At 34.6% G+C, this 16545-nt stretch overlaps 1 protein-coding gene across 1 annotated transcript in view; it reads left to right on the top strand.

The window, feature by feature from the left end:
* Positions 1–13765, top strand: part of LOC117110925 (protein SMG5-like) — a 36831-nt gene extending 23066 nt beyond the window's left edge. The window contains exons 13-14 of the mRNA XM_033253775.1: positions 5016–5194; positions 13349–13765. Coding sequence (XP_033109666.1) covers positions 5016–5194; positions 13349–13651 — 482 coding nt within the window. The 3' untranslated portion in view covers positions 13652–13765. The remainder of the gene's footprint in view (positions 1–5015; positions 5195–13348) is intronic.
* Positions 13766–16545: the final 2780 nt, after the last annotated feature.

The following is a 16545-nucleotide window of genomic DNA, read 5'->3' as shown; positions in this document are numbered from 1 at the left end:
ATATTTAGTAAAACAAAATCATATTGGTTTTACAGGATTCCAACCCAGTGCCTAAAATATGGTTAACTACTTAGCAGTGGCAGTGCTAAGATTTCCCCAACGGCAGGGCAACTCCCTAGACAGGCACGGCAAGAGTTGTACTGTTTGAGGGTCGTGGCCTCAGCTGGGGGGAGGGTTTAGGACATTCCCAATGAGAAAATTTTAAAAAGTAATAAGCCACAGATGCTCATTTAGGGCATCTTGACCTAAGGATGATGTTTTTTGCATCTCATCGGCATCCAAACTGTTAATTTATTTAGTCCTATCCAATTCAGGCCAACATTTTGATATAAATGTTTTATAATTTTTTTATACCCCAAAAAATTTCTCCTAACTTCCCCGGCGGGAAAGCTGTAGCCCCTTGTGGCCCCTCGTAGCCCCATCCCCCTCCCCATAGCGCTGTCACTGGATGTCTTACCACAAAGCTTAAACTCAGATTTTTATGTTGACTAGAACTGCTGATAGTGTTTATGGTTATGATGTTATCTCTCATCTCTTTTTTTCAAAAAGCACATGTGGAGAGTACTATATGACCCTCCCAGCTAAGCTCAGAAGATCAGCTGATATTCAGGTTCCTCCTAGTCTTAAGTCATATTACTAACTTACAGAGTGCAGTAGTTGGTGGGGGAAAGAAATCTTGGCATTCAAACTTAGAATGGAAGACAAGCATCTTAACCACCAGTCTACTGCTCCACTACCCTCTCTGGTCATGTGGTTGATTATTTCCAAATGTCAGTGTTTTTGATAGCCAGTAATGCCTTGCTCTCGCAAAGACTTGGTGGCGAGTATGCTCCCAGAATGATCAACTTTAACAAAGGTCTATCAGCCACTTTCTTTTCAGTATCACCCATCAAAGGAAACATATGCTTTCAAGTTTAACCTCATGTGTCATGTGCTAGCATATAATCCCTATAGAAATCTACCTGAATTGAGTCACATGGTATAATTATATCCTAGTAGTGTAGTTGTTTTTTATGCCACATTTTCTAATACATGCCTGTAAGTCATCCCGAGTACTTTCTGAACGATCATCTATCACTATATTTATTTAGCTTTCCCAGCAACACATTCAGATCGTAAATCAGACAAATCTTAGCCATTATGCTGTATAAGTTAGCTGAGGCCGCTGAGGCTGTTGCATAAAAACTACCGTACTATAATTTGCAGTACCTTTTGACACACAGCGAGTAACTCCTAGCATTCTGATCGACACACAAATGCCAGATATGTATAAAAGGTGCAATATATCATAACATTGCGGAACCTATTAGATAGTCACACCTATTGTGCTTGTACTAACATAATTATTCAAATATAAAGAAAACAAGATTTATGTTGTCTAAATGGTTTAGATGCTGGAGCGAACAAGGTCTTTACTTCCGTACCCTAATGTAGGCAGGATCCTGAAGGAGGCCCAGCCAGGGGACTCCAAACAAATTTGTTATGCTTCTAATTGGCCAATTCAAAGATCATACAAAGAATACTATATAGGAACCAATATATTAAAAAAAACCAGCCTGAAAAACTCAAATGTCTGTCTTCACAGGTGTTTATATTGGGTTTCTGAGGCCTATCAGTGAATGATATTAATTAAAAGTAAATTATATAAATATTTTAGTTTTTGTAGGATGAGGACAGAGGAAGGGATAGATTTAATTTTTAATTTTGTTTTCTAATGTTTGTTGTTTTTTGTTATTATTTTGTTAGTTTGTTGTTCTGTTTCTATTTTGTTGCTAAAATGAAAGGTTATTGACGAAAGGAAGTACTGTATTAAATTTGACAAATACCCTGATAAAAAATATAATGTAGGGAAGGTATGTACAGACAATATTTTGTCTATTGACACTACCTAACCTTTAAAAAAGAAATTTAACATGTTTTTTTTTTATGAAGACTAATTTCTTAGGTTGGAAAAAAGTTAGCATACAAGTCTGTTTAAAAACCATTTCAAATATTACATTAATACCGTGTCAAATTCGGATAAGAATTTGTAGGCAAATAACATGTCTGAAAACATCCTCCGATATATCCTGTCCCAGGTCGCTTTTTTTTTAAACGTAGGTGCTGTCAATCATTTAGCTTGGTGCTGTCCGTCAAAGTAATTGGGCGGAGGTTAGACAATATTACAATGGGTCTCCCAGGACTGCATGTTACTGTCTGTTAAGATTGTGTCAAACACTCCACATCAGCACTTTCTTAATGATGTCTGAAATATGCCCATGTCTACATAGTAAAATTATTTTTTTAAAGATGTACTGTCCGATGAAAAATACCAAACAAGTACCAAATCTTATTTTTGAAATTTACAGCGAAAAATGATAGAAGAACTTCCAGTTACTGGAAATGTTCTTATCATTATCCAGTATGTAAATATTTTTAAAATTCAATAATTTCTATGCTCAAGTTAATAATTTGTATGTTACTGCAAAATGAAAGTTAGTTTCAAAATTATTTTTTGTGATTTTTTTTGTCATTTTCAGGAGACAAGACATCTTTAAAATTTTTGTCAGAAAATAATGTGTATCAACAAAAACTTTGTTTTTCTGTCAATTGCCCCTAAGGGGTATAGAAACTATGTTATCGTCTGGCAGTTAACCCTGTCAGAACGAGTAAACCGTCACAAGGTAGAGGGCGCCCTAATGAAAAAATTAATGGAGTTCGAAACTCAACAAACTTGCGTGTAAAACTCGAACATGCGTCATAGAGATGCAGCATGCGTTCGATACGAAAGCTTTTTATGGTATTTTTAAGGGACGCCCTCTAGAACATGGTAGTACTTTCTGAGATACACAGTAATGTACAGTAATAGGCAGTAGACACGCGCTTCGCTGGGAACCTATTTTTCATTTGTTGAAGTTATTTACTTTCTTGATCGCCTTGGATGAGCAATTTTATGTAAACAGTATAATATAAATGATAATTAGTTTTGTTTTATTAATTTTTATATATTATGAGATCTCACTGATGGTTTAAATGGGAATTTCAATGATATCTCAAATTTGTATTTTATAGAGTAGTTCAGTTTTAGATAGAGTTAACAGAAACATTTGATCTAATAAGTTTTTCCAATGACGCTCTGTCAATAATGTTGACATCTGCTTTCCGTTCGATTGACATCTTAATATTTTGATATTGAAAATTGGAAATGATAATGATCTTGTAAATGAAAAATTTAAAATAGTTGTAAAAGCAAAAGTGTGGTGAATTTTTTGAAAAAAAAATTTAAAAATCAGTACAGTACTTTGAAAATGTATTGTTAAAAATAGAATTCTCAGAAATTTGCAAATATTTTAGACTAGTTTAATTTAAAATACTGATACAGTATGTGTTTTATAAGCCTACTACTTCGACAAAGATAGTAAATTCAAAAAAATTACAAGATCACCAGACCAAGAATGAATGATTATTACAATGTCTTAATATTTAATTAAGTAAAATAGTAATAAAAGGTAAGAATAAGGTTTGGCGAAAGCTCCAGTACTATACATTTTATAGATGTTTAGTTTTTTTCTTTCATTTTGTTTAATAAGTCATTGTTTAATAAGTCATTTATATATATATATATATGTGGACCCCACTCCGGAAATTTCTAAGGAAGTGGAAAAATCTGTATTAAAGATGGTTAAAAAAGGTTCCATCGATCCCAAAATTGGACCCCATCTCATCCAGGTCGATCCGGCACCAGGACGATTCTATGTCCTACCCCTGTCTCTTATACACATCTAGATGTGTATAAGAGACAGCAACAATGCTGTGGGAAACAATGGCTGGATCTCAGTAGAGATACAAAAATATATATATATATATATATTTATATTTGAAAGAACTTATTTTTTTTTCTAACCAGCTTAGCAATAATATTGCATAGCTTTGAAATCATTTCATTTCAATATTTTAATATTTTATGTGTTATTTCAGAATTGTTATTTTAATTTAGGAATTTTTATTTAGCGTATTTAAATTTTATATCTGCATTTATAGCATGACTCGGCATAGATTTAGTTCATTATTCGAATGCCCATGTTGAATGCTTGACTGAAATTGTTTCCTTATTGTCAATGTTTTTGTGAATTTTAATTTAATGAGACAAGTAAATAAAATGAAATAAAATTAAAATCATCATTCCAGATTATTTAGCCAGTTTTCTGGATGTGATATTCACATAGTAATAAAATCAGAGAAAAACAAACATCCTGGACACACAGTACATCCTAATACGAGCCAGACTTGCAGGTCTATTGCCGTATGTGTACCCCACAGGAATCGTCCCATTTTCCCTTATCATTCAGCGTCAGGAAATCGTTGATTTTAAATTTGTATATGATATGCACATTTCCCATCATCCTAATGAATTATTCATTTATTCAAGTATCAACTTATTATTGAACTTGGCTCTAGTATGTCTGAGTGACATTCAGCAACGTGATCAACGTTGACCAGAAATGTTTGATATGTTGACAGACTGTAGCTTAGTGTGTAATACATCAGGATTTGAAACTTCCAGGTTCCAGGTATGCACTAAATCTACGCTGCCTTAGGTACCCTGTCCTAGGGACACTGTCCTAGAATGCTTCCCTGGATACACTGTTTTAGATTCACCTTCCCACATATGTCGTTCTAGGCACAAAGTACTAAAGCTCTCCAATGTATGCTGTCCCTTGAAAAACACTATCAGACCTGCGCTGTCATAGGCACAATGTCCAATGTACACTGTCCCATGTTCATTGCCAAGGATACATTGTCTGGTACTGTACATCATATATATTGGTATAAAATTATTTATTTTGAACATAGATATTTACATAATAAACATAAAAATCTCAAGGGGTAGATTATTTAAAAGGGCATTGCCCACCTTTTTGGCAGCTCTCCAATACCAAATGCCACAAAGAAACACAAATGAACACAAATGTTAAAAAATGAGTTCCTACTTTACATTTAATTTAGTTACAGTATACTTTTTCATCTTTAATTAGACACCTGCAGACAACCAGTAGAAGCCATCATCAATGAAGCTAATCAGAACGTGCAATGGCATCAGGAACTGCCAATCACTGAAGACATCATGGTATGGAAGATTCCTCCACTTCGAGATGTCCAAAAATGGATGAAGTTTGATCTTTGCCACCAACTCTGCCTGTCAAATCATGAGGAGGTAGGAACAAGAATCTTATGGTATAAAGCAAATATTTAAATTTTACATGTACTGTAGTTTTCATTTTAAGAGAGTGATTTTTCATAGCGGAGGTGACTTAAACCGCTGATCACATAATCTGTAATGAAAATTTGATTCCAAACTTTTATGAGTGTTCGGATGATTTTAGCTCAAATCACTGAGTAGCGCACATCTCTAGAGGCATACCACATACCACTATACTAGCTGTCAACTTTTCTCGAGTCTACTGTATGCATAAGACAAGGTCATAAAAATATAGATATAGTGCCCCAATGTTATAATTACAGTACCATCCAGATATTATCTACCCTTGCCTGCATTATTTCCGCGGAAAATAATCGTGGAAAATTCGAGCGCCCGTATTCAGTGAGTGGTCCATTACGTAATTGTTTAGCATCTACTTCCTGGTAAAAGACGGAATTCGCAGTATAAGCGGGGTCCACGTTAGTCAGTGAGTCAGAAAAGTTGAAGGTAAAGTATTACATAATTTTGCGGTACGCCCGATCTCCCTATTGTTAGGTGAACAATGAGCGAGTTGGTTTGATGTAAAGTTATTTCGCCAATAGTCGGTAGTAGTGCAAGTAATAAAATTTAAAGAATACTGTACATAGGTCTATACATATTCTTCTTTTTTTTTTCAGAATTTAAAATATCAACCTCCACCTTATAAACAAACTAAAATTCAGCTTTTTATACATTCTTTATTTATGGAATTGTCTTCCTTCGAAAATATATTATTGATAATCGCAAAAAAGTATAATTAGGCTCGTAAAACCGCTCGTATCAAAGTACAGTATGTTTCAATTTATTTACAATGTTACTCTTTACAATTCCTACTCTGTAGGATCGAAAAACAAATATATGTATATATTTATATATATGTATATATATATATATTAATATAATATCTGAGCAAGTAAAGGCAAGAATAACCGATATATTTTCTTTATTTAAGTTTGGTTGCGGCTACAACTGAACTGGGAACGTCTGCTATCAGCAAGGTCGCTTTAGATCAACTGAAAAATGAAATGAAATTTTTCAACTTGTAAAAACATACTGTATTTAATTTTGTAAATTTGAAATAAAGGCTATGAGCAGAATATTTTAAAACCGCGTTTTCACTTTTATTACAGATAAATCATAGGCCTACCTTACATATAAACAAGGATTACTTGAATGGCGGGTACTTACTGTAGTACTGTACATTTGTGCTTAAAAAATCGTATCGAAATACGGTCTTAATTTTATTTATAGTTATTTTTATTTTTTATTTTATTATTATACAGTATTGTAGTGTAATATAAAAAAGTCGGGTTAACAGATTTTTTTTTTTATATTCTAAGGTTGGTTGCTGGGAACCTGCCGCTAAAAAGATCGTTTCAGTAATGAACTTGAAATATTGGGTAAATTTAGAATAATGGCTATGATAGTATTATTAATAGGCTTAATAATACTCGTATGACCATGGAGGAAAAGCACAGTATGTTGTAATTTATATAGCGTTATTCTTATACAACTTTTAAACATATGATACTATATTTTATTTTGTAGGCCTATATTTGAAATAAAGGCTATGACTAGAACATTTTTTAAAACCTTTTTTTTTTTTAATCTCTGATAAATCGCATACAGTACAGTAAAACAAAATTACTTTATGGTAATTTAGTAGGCTACAATTATTCATTTGTGCATATGATAAAATTAACTGTAGAGATGACAGGCGTCGGTTTTCATTGGTCAATTGGTCTACACTGGATTAGGTTAAATACGCATGTTTTACATGGGCAGTTCACTTACATTATTATTCTTCGCAATGAAAGGTCAGTTATCGCTACTGTATATTGAAGAGAGAGAATTATCCGTTTGCATGAGCGCGGATTGCGCCAAGTGGCAATTGTTGATCAAGATGAAGAGCAAGTTAAAGTCGACAGACATACCGTTGGAAGCATCATTCGAATCTACAGGGAAACAGGCTTGTGGGCAGCAAGGATTCGGTCGGGGCGAAAACCTAACTATCCCGCATGCTCATTTTATTGACGATTTATACAGAGACGACGACGAGTGGCCAGCACATCAGATATGTGGGATACTACAGACAGTATTTGACTTGAGAGTATCTCCTTCATCCGTTAGAAGGGCAAGAAAGAAGTTAGGGTGGAAACGCAGTGGCCTAAAATACTGCCAAATGATTCGTGATGTAAATAAAGTGAAGCGGATGGAGTTCTGCACTCAGTTGTTGAATGAACAGGACAAGTTCGACGACGTGATCTGGACAGACGAGACATCGATTCACCTCGAACAACATGGGAAGCTCTGCTTCTACAAAGTCGGAGAGGAGCCGAAACTCAAAGCCAGGGCAAAACACCCAATTAACAGAAGTGTTGATTTTCGGTGGAAACATGAACGCCGATTTCTATGTTCGTGAAATATTAGAAGGAACCCTACTACCATTCATTCACAATGTATTTCCTGATTCGCATCGATTCCAACAGGATAACGACCCAAAACATACAAGTCGTCTAGCTAGGCAATACGTGGAGGAAAATTCTATCAACTGGTGGAAAATGCCGCCCGAGTCCCCTGATTTGAACCCCATTGAAAATGTGTGGCACCAGTTGAAAACGCACCTTCGCCGACACGTGAAGGAATTAATAGATGGTATCGCGACTTGGTGGAAGACAACCTTACTCCCCGACTTGTGCTCCAAGTACATACGACACATCCATAAAGTCATACCCGTCGTCATAGAAAGAAATGGAAGAGCTTCTGGATACTGAGGACCCATCAAACTACAACTTCACATTATCAAAACAAACGGCTCTTTTCAGAGCCACCATATGAATAAAAGAGATTTGAAAGTATTTATGATAAAACACAAGGAACATCACAGAATCCCCCATTTCCTGCTACAGCAACACCCTGGGAGCCTATAGATTTATAGTTCACAAATAAACAACGATATTACTAACCATATGTCGTGTAGTTGTTTTAATGATGGATTATAATATAAAGTGTTGAATATGTTTAAAATATTATTAATAATATTAATAATAATAATAATAATAATAATAAATTAAAATATGTAGGCCCTAATCATTCATAAAAAATTAATAAATAAAGTACCTCTTTGGTCTTGGCCTTCTTTGTCTTTGGTGTTGACGTCATAGATTTATAGTTCACAAATAAACAACGATATTACTAACCATATGTCGTGTAGTTGTTTTGATGATGGATTATAATATAAAGTGTTGAATATGTTTAAAATATTATCATTAATAATATTAATAATAATAATAATAATAATAATAAATTAAAATATGTAGGCCCTAATCATTCATAAAAAATTAATAAATAAAGTACCTCTTTGGTCTTGGCCTTCTTTGTCTTTGGTGTTGACGTCATAGATTTATAGTTCACAAATAAACAACGATATTACTACCATATGTCGTGTAGTTGTTTTAATGATGGATTATAATATAAAGTGTTGAATATGTTAAAAATATTATCATTAATAATAATAATAATAATAATAAATTAAAATACTGTAGGCCCTAATCATTGATAAAAAATTAATAAATAAAGTACCTCTTTGGTCTTGGCCTTCTTTGTCTTTGGTGTTGACGTCATAGATTTATAGTTCACAAATAAACAACGATATTACTAACCATATGTCGTGTAGTTGTTTTAATGATGGATTATAATATAAAGTGTTGAATATGTTAAAAATATTATCATTAATAATAATAATAATAATAATAAATTAAAATATGTAGGCCCTAATCATTGATAAAAAATTAATAAATAAAGTACCTCTTTGGTCTTGGCCTTCTTTGTCTTTGGTGTTGACGTCATACGCCGAGGCTTCTTAGGTTGGGTTACTTCGTCCTCCTCGTCGTCGTTGTCGTCGTTCTCGGTGGATTCGTCATCACTGGTAGTGTCGTCCTCTTCAGCCACCCTCTTCCTGTCTCTCGCCAACAAATCCCGCTCTAACTGACGTAGCTCGTGTGGGTTGTCTATTAAAATAAAGTATGATTTATATATTAGAATCTACATTAACACAATAAAATACAAAACATAGATTAGAATACAAAATTTAACACAAGCACAAATTTCAGATTTTTAATGTGTTTAATAGTGGAGTCAATAGTATCATGAAAATAAAGCAATGAACTTACTTGACAGTTTTCGGGTAACTGCAGGCACTGACTCTCCTTCCCATAAGACATCCACCTCTGCGTCTTCATATACATCACCGACTATTAGAGTTGTCTTGACAACACTCAAACATTCCTCATCCGGAAAGTAAACAAGGGCCTCCCTTGGAATAGTTGATCGTTTACGAGATAACATTATCGATATTACTGATACAGAAAACTGAACAGAATGGTGCAGTACAAGCTTATGCTGCTCGTATTTATGCACATTGATATGTAGTCGTAATCACTGATTGGTCAATATTTCATAAAACCATTTTTTTTTTTAAACAAAAGGATTTTTCTCTTTAAAATAGGTGTTAAAATAACACCCAAACAAGACGCGCATCTAACTTCATTGTGTTCCGACAGGCGGTACGAGCGCGTCGGTTTCGGTCAATCAAAAGGGACCGTCGCACGGTCTTTGTCTACAGTGCACTCGTGTAGAGAGAATGGGGAAATGGGCCATTTTCATATTCATTTTTTTTGTTCATTATATAAAATAAATATAAAATTATTTTCTTGGTATAGGCCTACTGTTGTTATAAAACTTTTTTATATATAAAATGACTGCAAAACACAAAATACAAAACACAATTTCAATATAGAGTAACTAGAAATAAAGTTTTAATATACAGTGGTACTGTGACGTTATCGTTCTGTGTATAAACAGTATATATAAACGAGAGGAATTTTCATTGAAAAACTTAGTGTAATTCTCATTGGGACTACGAATTGTCGGTGCAATCCAACCTCCTTACCAAGGCCGACTTTCCACAAAACCACTTTACAACAAATCATCCAAACTTTGGCTCAGGTAATGCACAAGTGTTTATTAAGAAGGAATCTTGTAGTGCATTTTATCCGTTAATGATTTTATTTTATCTGTTGATTTTATTTTAATGTACTCATTAAGTAAATGTCTGTCTCTTATACACATCTAGATGTGTATAAGAGACAGGTATAGGCCTACTGTTGTTATAAAACTTTTTTATATATAAAATGACTGCAAAACACAAAATACAAAACACAATTTCAATATAGAGTAACTAGAAATAAAGTTTTAATATACAGTGGTACTGTGACGTTATCGTTCTGTGTATAAACAGTATATATAAACGAGAGGAATTTTCATTGAAAAACTTCGTGTAATTCTCATTGGGACTACGAATTGTCGGTGCAATCCAACCTCCTTACCAAGGCCGACTTTCCACGAAACCACTTTACAACAAATCATCCAAACTTTGGCTCAGGCAATGCACAAGTGTTTATTAAGAAGGAATCTTGTAGTGCATTTTATCCGTTAATGATTTTATTTTATCTGTTGATTTTATTTTATCTGTTAATTTTTATTCTCTGGGCTTTAAAATTGTAATTTCACATTACTGGGGTAGAAATTTCCTAACATTTCGCCTAGATTTGTTGCTACACTTTTCACCAGTTCTAAAAAAAAAACCAAAAAAAACAAAACATGTTTGGTTTTTTTCCTACTTAGGCGCACGGTCATTGACTACACATTGGCATCGAGAGAATGACGTGGCATTACGAACATGTTTCAGATTCAGAAACCCAGAACACCAAAAATACAATATCAATCGGCCTATGACGACAAATAAAGTTGTACGGTGATACTGTGGCTTTATCGTACTGTGTATTTAAATTATCATACTGTGTTTCAACGAGAGTAATTTTCATTGAAAAACGTTGTGCTGGGACTACGAATAGCCGGCGCAAACCAGCCTCATTACCAAGGCCGACTTTGACGATCATTAATTAAACGTCGTCTAAACTTTGACTCGCTTCAAGATGATTACAGCGGGCACAGGCAATGTACAGTACACGAGTTCATTAGGAAAGAATCTTGTCGTGTATTTTATCTGTTAATGATTTTATTTTATCTGATAATGTTAATTCTACTGGGCTTTAAAATTGTAATTTCACATTACTGGGGTACAAATTGTCTAACATTTCGCATAGATTTCTTATTACACTTTTCACCAGTTCTTAAAAAAAAAAAAAAAAACGTTCACCAGTCCTAAAAAAAAACAAAAAAAAAACAAAAACAAAAACAAAAAACGTTAATTTTTTCCCCTACTCAGCCGCACGGTCATTGACAACATGTTTCAGATTCAGAAAACTAAGAAAACAAAAAATACAATATCAATAGGCCTATAACGACAAATATAGTTTTAGTGTGGTACTGTGGCTTTATCGTACTGTGTTTACAGTATCATGTTTGAACGAGAGGAATTTTCATTGAAAACGTTGTGCTGGGACTATGAAGCCTCCTTCATTAAATTTCGTCTACACTTTGTCTCGCTTCCAAAAAAGAAACATGTTTAATGATTTGATTCTGTTGTTACACAGACAACATCATGAATAATCGTAGCCTAATATTAGCAACTATTCTTATTGCATAATAACAAAATAACAGAGGACACAAGTTACAACATTAGATTTAGTTTCACACTCATACCGTCATTTTTTATTGAAGTAATATTCACAACAGTTAATTAATCGATAATAAGAGATCCAAGATTTTACCACTTGATCTTACAATTTCTACAATGATGTACTGTACGCCTACAATTTATATTTCTGTACACAAATACAGTATTTACTGTAATTTTCATATAAACCGGAAAATACTGTTAGTAGGCCTACAGTTAACAAAATACTTCAGATGCCTGTGGATATACCAGCATATCCATCAAAGTATCAAGTTTATTCCCAGTTGCATTGTTCCAAAATAAAGACAGGCTCTGTCCTTTGTCTGGCTGATAAACAACACAGACCAATTTGTTGAACGTAAAAAGCATTAGGCAGTTCGTTGAAACCATGAATTACTCAATGCCGTAACGGTTGACTGCGTATGGGTGGTCCTATTACTAGCTAATTAACTGCGTGTCCCACAAATTTCATCTGCGGAAAAAATGCGTGCGGCGGGCTAATGATTTCTGGATGGTACTGTACCGATAATATATTGTTCTCTTTGTTATAACATAAGTTAATATTATGACTATACTCTGTTACAATCGGTTCCGATGTAGTCAGTTTAATCCAAAACTGATTACTCCTAATTGCAATGGGCTGAATTTTTACCTCTTTTTAGCAACTTCGTTGGCTTTAAATTACCATTTCGGCTGTTCACCAATCAAATATCTTGTTGTTCCCCTGGTAAAAAGAAAGCTGAACATGCATAGATTCTTCTCATAAAAAATATATTCCCATTGGATGAAAAAATTCACCGTCAAAACATTAATTTCCATATGAAGGAACAATCCTGTTTACTGTAGGCATTATGCCCACAAAAATGCGAAGCTTTGGTATAGCCTTCCGCCATTTTAAGGAATCTGTGTTGTATTGTTATTGTATCTATTCCCTTAAATTAGCCAATTTCCTTTAGGTATTTCATTTTAACCTTCTACATGTACTCATTAAGTAAATGTTGTTAACATTTCCTGAATGTTATTATTTGATTTAATGTAAATTTGAAGGTGCACAAGATTCTAAAACACGTGGTTGTAGATTTTTCTGCCAGCTGCTAAGAAGCAGGAACGTACCATTATTCAACAGGTCTCAGATGGCCAGATTCAGGCTGGCTAGGAAAAGTGCGTCGTAAAATATGAATGACCATTATAGCCAAAATTGTTAAATTGTTAAACTAGTACAGTTATACTGTTAATAATAATATTTCAGACTCAAACAATGTAAACATAGACTGATTGCATCAAGCTTTCTTCAGTGAATGCAGGCCTCAAAGTATTCATTATAATTTACCATATTGTTATGAATTTTTAAAGTATAATATATTTTATTTTCTTAAGTACAGTATGTTGGTCATGCTTAAGAAGTGTCAAGTTAGGGTGACACTATTAAGCAGTTAGGAACCACTGGTATTTGTATGGATAATTTAATCCAACAATTTTCTTGTACCTAGGTGTTGATTCGTGTGGTCTGCCTTCGTCAGTTTGGACATTCATTGAGTAAGGTACGCGGTTTCACATTCACGTACGACAGTGAAAATATGGTGTTCCTTGCCCCGTCCCAAGGGGATGGGGAGGAGGTTGGCCAAATCAAAACTGACTCATTGGACAGAATTCAAGCTCAGAAGAAAATGGTAAGTGATGAATATGTGTTATTGAGAGCTTATTTTTGTTTTCCCTCTCTGATTCAGTGGTGGAATCCGTATACAGTGGAATCTCCAAATTCCAAATGCCCAGAAAACCGAATTTCGCGCTAAACCAAACTTTTTTCATGTCCCAAAACCATTCCTATTCTTATCCCAGACGGCAAAAACGTGTCTAGGTCAACACCCTATCACGAACGCGTCTGAGAAATCAACCATTCTAATTACCACGCTATATGAATATTCATTTGCTGCACGCTTGATCTATGGCTTGTTGATCGTTTGAACGATTTTCTATTGTTTACTACTATACTAACAGCGCGGTCAACTGGCCCACTTGAGTGCGTAGAAATATTGGCGTTTCAAAAAAATGTTATTATGCAGCTCCTATTCTTTCATTTACTGTACGTACATGTGGTATACATTCTCTATGCTTAGATGAAGATTTGTAAATTACATGATGACTTGCCTGGAGGCCCAGGGCGCGGTTTGCGCTAAGCAAGTTCCATTGGAATTCGCTTTGTTCGCTGCTCTGTAGATAGAACTACGTCAAGACTCTAAAAATAGTGCTGGGGTTTTCTTTGCAAAAGTAAGGAGGGTACATTGTCATTACAAATCGCAAACATACTATACTTCGAATATACTTTAAGTGCCATGGTAAGTCGGCGTTACATTCTGGCCTGAATATAAAATCAAATCTAGACCTAGGTAATCTGCCTATATTTTTTTTATCCTCGCGCACGGCTGGTTACTCACAATTTTCTGAGGCTACTCTTTACTGTGTATACTATGCAGCAGTGCAAATTCTTTACTGTAAGTTCTACTGTAGGTCCTCCGAATCAAGAGATGTATATTTGGTTGACTTTAGGTCAATTTGGTAAAATTTAGATAAAGACAATAACTTGTCATATTAACAATAAATCATGAGCTTTAGTTTTGATTTATTATTTAACTGATCGAACTACAGTCCTCTTTCAAATAAAACTGCAGCGATCTTGAGGGCAAGCCTTGGGTGCAGAGAGCTGGGCCCAGAACCATGTGTGTAAACAAGTAGTGTTTTATCTGTGTTTTTAAACTTTGTGGTGCTGTGTGTTTTTTGTCTTCTGTACTTTTTAATAACAATTTTATCTGTATATATTGTAAACTTCTCGCAATTCAGTAATTTACTGCCAGTTAAAGTTAATAAAGAAATCTTAAATCTGAATCTGAGAGTACTGGGCGATTTAGAACTGTCCATTTTCAAACGGGGTATAACATTTGTTTTTTAACAATTACTTATTTAAATTAGTTGTTTTTCTTTCTCTCTTTTATACATTGAACGCACCAAATTTGTGTGTGCCACTGAAACAAAAGTGTATGTTCAGTTAAATAAATGAATAAATTACAGTAATATCGCGAGTTGTCAGTAAAAGCTTTACTGGGTAGGCAATGGTTTAGCCTTGCATGTTTTTATGGAATACACAAGTCAAAATTTGTGGTGAAATTCGGCATAAAAAAACGTGTTTTGCATGACATTCACGTAAATTCAACTTTGTTTTATAAAATGTAAATATAATTTAGTATAATGCAAAATTTCATCTATTTGATCATGAACAAAGTTTTCGGAGGCATGGGTCTTAGCATGTGATCCCTTTCAACGGCAAGGAGAGCAATTAATTGCTGTGCTGGGGATGATACCACAGCTGCACAGGATTGTGATCACGCGTCTTAAAACTAATGGTGGCCTGCGACTCCCGCGCTGCGACTATATCAGAAATAACTAAAAAATCTGATTTTTAAAAGTTATTATTGTTCATCGATTCATTAAATCACTGAATATTACGATAGTCTCACCTATGCATGGTACTAGGCCTACTGAATGACGTCCCAATACCCAACCGACTATTTTTTTTAGCATCGACCAGGGACTTCCGAGTTTACGTACTTCTGTCAGTTCTTGCACACACAGGCAGCGTACAAAGAGACGCTAGCAGGTAAACAAGTCCGTACTTGGGTATAGGGCTGCACAGTCAGTCGTATTGTGATTTAGTTTGAGAGTTGTCTGGACGCGTTTTACGGTGCATCCAATCGGCCATAGTTAAAGGGGAGGAGCAAGATCAAAACTGAATATCAGCGTCCAAATGATGTGCTATTCAAACGGTGTTTTCAGACACGTTTTGGTAGAACAATAGAAAACGCATCAGAACGCTGATTTGATGCTGGAATAATTTGGCGATCACGCCTAATTAAGGAGGAAATTTGTAGAGAATGAAATTTACGTTCTTTGCATACGTAGATTTGGCCAAATTCAGACCTTGATTTAAAAGCAATCAATAGCGCTCCTGAATTTTTCTAGGGAGCGACAAGTTTCATTACAAGTAGGCAGCATGTATGTCGTGTGTACTGGACGCGATTTTTTTTTCCGTACGAAACATTTACATGAAACTCCGCTCGGGCCGTCTCGACTGAATCGACTCGGGCCGAAAATCTCATATTGCAGAATTCAGGAGGTCAAAAGGTCATCAACAGATAAACGTCTACAAAATGCAAAACAACTTCTGAGAGAACGTCGCTGTCTGATTTTTAAAAAATACATTGATTGATGTTACCATGCTAATACTAATGGGTCGTTTAAACTGACATATAATATTTGATTGAGCTGCACGAGTAATGGAAAGCGTTATTTGAACTTGAGTTACATACTGTGACAATTTTATTATTTTTTTAGTTAGATCTGGGTTTTGCATCTTTCAGGGGAAAGCACAAAGAGGAAGGAATAGCGCGTTTGTTTATCAAATGAAACAGGGTGACAGTTATTTTCAAATAGAAGAGCTGAGAATAGGCAGCTCTATACTAGATGCCAAAGACCTGCCAAAATGGCAGAGCACCAATGAATGTATAAATGAGGCCTAAGCCTAGTTATATGGTACATGTATCTGCAGGTTCTTGATTACAAGGCTAGACCAAGTTAGTTAATGCCGAAATGATTATTATTATTATTATTATTATTATTATTATTATTATTATTA

Source organism: Anneissia japonica, unplaced genomic scaffold (assembly GCF_011630105.1).
Source record: "Anneissia japonica isolate Jap-2015-1 unplaced genomic scaffold, ASM1163010v1 scaffold277_len1293397_cov203, whole genome shotgun sequence".
NCBI lineage: Eukaryota > Metazoa > Echinodermata > Crinoidea > Comatulida > Comatulidae > Anneissia > Anneissia japonica.
Note: the sequence above shows the minus strand (reverse complement) of the source record. Positions and strands in the feature narration are given on the sequence as shown.